The sequence below is a fragment of the Rhinopithecus bieti genome, unplaced genomic scaffold (assembly GCF_001698545.2).
Source record: "Rhinopithecus bieti isolate Rb0 unplaced genomic scaffold, ASM169854v2 scaffold_1014, whole genome shotgun sequence".
In the NCBI taxonomy this organism is placed as follows: Eukaryota; Metazoa; Chordata; class Mammalia; order Primates; family Cercopithecidae; genus Rhinopithecus; species Rhinopithecus bieti.
Window position 1 is genome coordinate 5,041,152 of NW_016803499.1, and position 7,070 is coordinate 5,048,221.

The 7,070-nt window shown below is 37.7% G+C and overlaps 1 protein-coding gene across 6 annotated transcripts in view; it reads left to right on the forward strand.

The window, feature by feature from the left end:
- Positions 1-6,723, forward strand: part of ZNF195 (zinc finger protein 195) — a 23,414-nt gene extending 16,691 nt beyond the window's left edge. For 4 of the 6 annotated variants that reach the window (XM_017887280.1, XM_017887289.1, XM_017887305.1 and 1 more), the window contains 2 exons: positions 2,723-2,869; positions 4,034-6,265. In XM_017887280.1, coding sequence (XP_017742769.1) covers positions 2,723-2,869; positions 4,034-5,481 — 1,595 coding nt within the window. In that variant the 3' untranslated portion in view covers positions 5,482-6,265. Of the gene's footprint in view, positions 1-2,722; positions 2,870-4,033 lie in introns of all 6 variants that reach the window. The other 2 variants (XM_017887294.1, XM_017887300.1) reach the window with 2 other exon arrangements.
- The last annotated feature ends 347 nt before the right edge of the window (positions 6,724-7,070 follow it).

Genomic DNA, 7,070 nt, shown 5'->3' on the forward strand with positions numbered 1-7,070 from the left:
GCCCGCCACTTCGCCCGGCTAGTTTTTGTATTTTTAGTAGAGACGGGGTTTCACTGTGTTAGCCAGGATGGTCTCGATCTCCTGACCTTGTGATCCGCCCGTCTCGGCCTCCCAAAGTGCTGGGATTACAGGCTTGAGCCACCGCGCCCGGCCTGAATTTTGAGTTTTTTACACCATCATTATGATAGTAAAGTATTATATTATATATCTGCTTATATACCTTTAACAGAGTTTTATATTTTCATATGGTTTTATAATGCTGTCTAGCATCATTGTCTTTTTTAACACAATGAAGTCTTTTCAGTATTTTTTCTGTATTTTGTAGAGATTGGGTCTTGCTATGTTGACCAGGCTAATTCCTAACTCCTGATCTCAGGCAATCCTCCTACCTTGGCCCACCCAAAGCTGGTATTATGGGCATGAGCCACCATGCCTACCCAGCCTGTAGCATTTCTTATAGAACTATACTAGTGGCAGTGAACACCCTCATCTATTTATTTATTTTGGAAAGTCTTTATTTTTCCCTTGTTCTTTTGAAGTGAAATTATTCTAGATCAGGTGTTCTTGGTTAGTAACATTTTTATCATACTGAAATTTGGAAAGTTAACAGCCTTTTTTTCTTCAAATAATGCCTCTACTGCTTTTCTGCTATGTATTTTTTGTAAGACTTCTTTCATGAATATATTGGTTTAGATCATGGTGTTCAATAAATCCCATATTTTAGCTATTTGTTTTACAGTTTTATTTTTCTGTGTTTTATTTTTAAATCTGTGCTACATTCTGTTTTATTGTACTATTTGTCTGCCTTTATACCAATACCAAACTGTTTTAATTATGGTTGCCTCATAATGTGTTTTGAAGTCAGACAGTGTGATACCTCCAACATTGTTCCTCTGTTTGAAAATTGTTGGGTGCTTTACAGTCCCTTGAGATGTCTTAGGATTTTTAGGTTGTTGCTTTTATTTCTGCAAAAAGAGGATTTGAAATTTGAAAGAGATTGCATGGAGTTTGTAGATTGCATTGGACAGCGTGAACATCTTTGCAATATTGAGTATTTCAACCCTTGAACAAGAGCATGCTCAAATGTGTTGTTTAATTTCCATATATTTGTGAATTTTTTTGTTTTTCTTTGTTATTTCCAGTTTCATTTCATTTTGGTCATATATAGTAATGCAGAAGACTTCAGTTTTTTGAAATTTGGTAAGACTTACTTGTTTGTTTAACAGGTGGCCTGTCCTGGAGAATGTTTTCTGAGCTCTTGGGAAGAGTGTGTCTCCTGCTGTGTTGTGTGGAGTGTTGTATCTATGTCTGTGAGGTGGAATTGTTTTGTAGTGCTTTCAGGTCCTCTCTACAATTATTAAGTCTTGCTTTATTATTCATTACTGAAAGTGGGTTCTAGAAGTATGCCACTATTATATTGCTGTCTGTTTCTTGCTTCAATGCTATAATTATTTGTTTATAAAGAACTTGCAAAATTGAAGCAAGAAATAGCAATATAATAGGAAGTTACTTCAATACCCAAATATATATACAAATATGCACTCACATTTGTCATAGGTTCCCAGTTCATTCTCCCTTCTATTATTGTTTTATGTTCTTGTTTTTTGTGAGCTCTGACTTAAAGTATGTTTTATAAAGTATGACATTTTTTGACTTAAGATGTATTTTGCATAATATAATTGTAACCTCTTCTCTCATTTCATTAACATTTGCATAAAATGTCTATTTCCATCTTGCCACTTTCAGTCTCTTTTTGTCATTAGGTCTCAGGTGAATTTCTTGTAGGTCAGCTATAATTTGATCTTGGTTTGGTTTTAAATTATTTAGCATATGCCTTTTGATTGAGTAGTTTAGTTCCTAAATAAACATTTTACTGGAATGAAAAGATGTACTTTAGCCATTGTAAGTTTTTTACTTGATTCTTGTAGCTTTTTCTTTCTCCCTTTCTTTTTTGTGTCTTCTACTTTGTGTAATAAGCTTTGACTCCTTTTTAAATTTTCTTTTGTGTGTCTTATAGACATTTTCTTTGTAGCTACCATGGAAAGTATATAAAACATCTTAAAGTTACAGCAAGATATTTTACACTGGTAAATACTTAACCTTAGTTGTATACAAAACTTCTTTCTTATTAAATCTGCCCTCAACTTTGTTACTGATGTCACTAAATCATTTAATGTTATATATCCATTAACAGATATTTATGATTATTTTTCTACTTTCATCTTTCAAATTTTAGATAATAATTAAAAGTGATTTCTGCACCATCATTATAGTACCACAGAATTTTATTTTTCTGTGTATGCATATCTTTTCTGTATATTTATTTTGATATGATTATATATTATTTTCTAGCATTGCATTATTTTCAATGGAAAGGACTCCTTTTACCGTTTCTTGTTGGACGTGTGTAGTGGTAGTGTAGCCCTTGGTTATGTTATAGAGTCTTTATTTTTTATTATTTTCTAGGACACTGGTTATATTATTCTTGCTTGGAAGTTTTGTGTTCAGCAGTTAGACTATCTCATCCAGTTCCCTTCTTGCTTCAGCTTGTACTTTTTTTGAGACAGGGATTTACTCTGTCACTCAAATTGGAGTGCAGTGGTGTGATCATGGCTCACTGCGGCCTCAACTTTCCAGGCTCAGGTGATTCTCCCACCCCAGCCTTCTGAGTAGCTGGGAAGCGCAATAGCATACACAGCTAACTTTTTTGTATTTTTTGTAGAGATGGGATTTCACCATGCTACTCAGGCTTGTCTCGAACTCCTGGGCTCAAGCGATCTGCCCGCCTCAGCCTCCCAAAGTGCTGAGATTACAAGTGTGAACCACTGTGCCCAGCCTGGCCTCAAGGTTTCTGTGGACAAATTCACTGGTAATCTCCTAAGAGCATACACCTTGCTTTTCACTTGCTGCTTTCAGGGTTATTTTCTCCTTTGACTTTGGAAACTGTGGTTATAATGTGTCTTATGTCCCTTTTGTTTATACTAGTTGATGTGTTGAGCTTCTTTTTTAATTTTTTTCTTACTTTTGAGAATTTCTCAGTAATTATTTCCTTTCATACCTGTTTCTCAGTCTGTTTTTCATCCTTTATATCTTTTATTGATATCCTCATTTTCCTAATTTTACTTAGTTTGCTGTTTTCCCATTTTTACTCATTGAGCATTATTCAAATGGTAATTTTATTTTTTCAGTTAATTTGTACATCTCCATTGTTTTAGGGTTGATTTCTGAACTTTTTTTTATTTCTTTGATTGCTCCATGTGCCCTAATACTTTGTACATATAATCTTTGATTGAGATTCAGGCATTAACAAAAAGCCTCCTGCCACAACCTTTATAATGTGGCTTTCTCCTGGGGTAGTCTAAAACAAATTGGGCCGGATTCTAGAGGCCTCTTAAGCCTGTTCTGCAGATGTGTCTTGTGTGGGATTGTGTGTGTATTTTTCAGTTAAAGAGAGTTTGTCAGGTTTCTTCACAGTGCCCTGTAATCACCCAATACACCTGTTGCCTGGTGCTGCTACTGCAGCCTTCCTGCTGCTGCCACAGGTATTTCCTTTCGGTCTCAGCAGACCCAACCTGTCACTCAGAGTACCACCATTTCTCTCAGCCCTCTGTCATGGGGGCAGAAATCAGTCTTTGCCAAAGCTTCAGAAGGCCAAAAGTAAAAATACTTGCGCCAGTACTTTCTTTCTCTTTTGAAGGAGAAGCCAGGAGTTGAGGATGTACCCTCAAAGGCATTGTGCTGTACTGCGGAGGAGCAGGGGCTATGGGGGGTAAATGTAACACACTTTTTTTCTTTTTATGTGACTCCTAGCATTGTGCTCACCTGGAGTGCTGCAAACTCTGAAGTGGTTTTTAGAGTTCAGATGCATTTTCTCACTAGGTATTGTTACATTTATATGTTTATACAGAAATTAGGGCCTGTGGTATTTTTTATGCCATTTTGCTAATGTATTTGGCATTATTTTACAGATTAGAATCATAAAATATATTCATCTGTGTCTAGTAAGTGGGATAACTTTTTTTTTTTTTTTCAGCTATGTCTTCTCATGTTACCCAAGACCTTTTGCCAGAGCAGGGCATACAAGATGCATTCCCAAAACCAATACTGAGAGGTTATGGAAATTGTGGCCTTGATAATTTACATTTAAGGAAAGACTGGGAAAGTTTAGATGAGTGTAAGTCGCAAAAAGATTATAATGAACTTAACCAATGTTCATCAACTACCCATAGCAAAATCTTTCAATGTAATAAATATGTTAAAATCTTTAATAACTTTTCAAATTTGCATAGACATAATATAAGTAATACTGGAGAGAAACCTTTCAAATGTCAAGAATGTGGCAGATCCTTTCAAATGTTCTCATTCCTAACTGAACATCAGAAAATTCACACTGGAAAAAAATTCCAAAAATGTGGAGAATGTGGCAAAACCTTTATCCAGTGTTCACACTTTACTGAACATGAGAACATTGACACTGGAGAGAAACCTTACAGATGTCAAGAATGTGACAAAGTTTTTAAAACTTGCTCAGTCCTTACTAAAAATAGAATTTACGCTGGAGGGGAACATTACAAATGTGAAGAATTTGGCAAAGTATTTAACCAGTACTCCCACCTTACTGAACATGAACGTGGTACTGAGGAAAAACCCTGTAAATATGAAGAGTGCAGCAGTGTCTTTATATCTTGCTCAAGCCTTTCTAATCAACAGCTGATTCTTGCTGGAGAGAAGCTCTCCAAATGTGAAACATGGTACAAAGGTTTTAACCACAGCCCACATCCTTCCAAACATCAGAGAAATGAGATCGGAGGGAAACCTTTCAAATGTGAGGAATGTGACAGCATCTTCAAATGGTTCTCAGACCTTACTAAACATAAGAGAATTCACACTGGTGAGAAACCATACAAATGTGAAGAATGTGGGAAAGCCTATACGCAGTCCTCACACCTCAGTGAACACAGGAGGATTCACACCGGAGAGAAACCCTACCAGTGTGAAGAATGTGGGAAAGTCTTCAGAACTTGCTCAAGCCTTTCTAATCACAAGAGAACTCATTCTGAAGAAAAACCCTACACGTGTGAAGAATGTGGCAACATCTTTAAGCAGTTATCAGACCTCACTAAGCATAAAAAAACCCATACTGGAGAGAAACCCTACAAATGTGACGAATGTGGAAAGAACTTTACCCAGTCATCCAACCTTATTGTACATAAGAGAATTCATACTGGAGAGAAACCCTACAAATGTGAAGAATGTGGCAGAGTCTTTATGTGGTTCTCAGATATTACCAAACATAAGAAAACCCATACTGGAGAGAAACCCTACAAATGTGAAGAATGTGGAAAGAACTTTACCCAGTCCTCAAACCTTATTGTACATAAGAGAATTCATACTGGAGAGAAACCCTACAAGTGTGAAAAGTGTGGCAAAGCCTTCACCCAGTTCTCACACCTGACTGTACATGAAAGCATTCATACTTGAGAAAAAAATAAATATAAAAATAGGCATAGCCTTTAGTATCTGCTTGCATCCTACTTTACATCAGTTTGGACGTAACAAAGTTATAAATTTAATTACTATTGAAAGACCTTTCATGAAATATAAGTCTCCAGAGCACACAAGAGTATTTCTTCTGAAAAAAAAAAGTTACAATTATATTTTATACTAGTTGGAAGACTTGCAACAGTTGCTTAAACTTCCAGAGAATTTGTAGAGAAACCCAACAAATATCATAACTGTGGAATAACATTTGTTCAAAAATGATAGCTTAGAAAACATCAGAGTTCATACTAAAAGATATTTTGCAAATACAGTAAATGGGAAAAATAAGCAAAATTCAATTTAAGTACACATTGGAGGATTTGGAGAAGAGAGGAATAGAGCACGGACACGTTCGGAAATGACAGTGAATCTGTGTGTTGGGTCTACAGAGACATCTCGACTTGAAATAGATCATTCATTCTTATTCAAGTTTAAAAGGAGGATGAGACTGAGTGTTTGTAGAGTTATCATTACATTCAAAATACACTTTTTTGCATTGAAAATGTTAAATTTTGAAAAGCAAATATTGATGTCTTTTAATCCTCAAATCAGTTCATGCTGTGTCTTCATTTCTAGTGCTGATGTGAAAACACATGGTCAGTTGTTGCTGCATCAGAGATATGAGAAATTCTCTTCTATTAGGTGTGCATCACTGATATACTTGTCCATGAAAGGTGAAAGGCACTGAAATGTAAGATGTGTGAGTAAAATCTTGGTAGAGAGGTTCTTTGTGGTTGTTTTATATACTTGTAAGTGATTTATGAGCTAGGTGTTTAGAATAATACTCTTCTGTTAGGATCACCCTGACCAGAGCATTCCCTTCCCCTCCCACAGGCCTTACAATACAGTCCCTTGTGCTCTCCACACAGCTACCCCATGGCAAAAGACAAACCCCCACTTCACCGTCTCCTCCAGTAACTGTCCAGACAGTTACAGGATGCAGTTAACGTGTCTGTTCACCTCGCATAACAAAGCTGGCAAAAAACATCTCCAGGATGCGGACAAGACACTAGCACCCCCAGCTCAGCTCCCCCACCCCGACCCAGTTCTCCTGCACCCCCAACTCAGCTCCCCAGCCCCGACCTGGTTCTGGCCCTATAAAACCCTGCTATAGTCTGTAAGCGGAGTCGCCTCCTCTAACTGGCAGAGCAGCCAAGCAGCTCAATGAAGCTTGCTTGCCTGACTTTGGGTCTCCTCATCCTTTCTCTCGGCTGACCTTAGATTTCTGGTGCCAAAACCCAGGATGATGGTAGAGTTTGGCCTCTCTTTCTCCCTTTCTCCTTCCTTCCCTCCTTCCCCCAGCTGAACTCCCCCTTCCAGAACCTGCTGGAGACCCAAGGATCTTTCCATTGCTGGCGAACACATCGAACACCAGGGCCACCTCAGGGGTGAGTAAAGGAGACTTTTGCCTTTTTTCTGGAACCCTTGTCTACTCTTTCCTTCCCAAAAGACCCAGCGCTGGGCCAAGGGTTTCCTCCTTCTCCCGGCCTCCAGGAGGCCCTTGATATCTCCCTATCGGGGATGCCTGA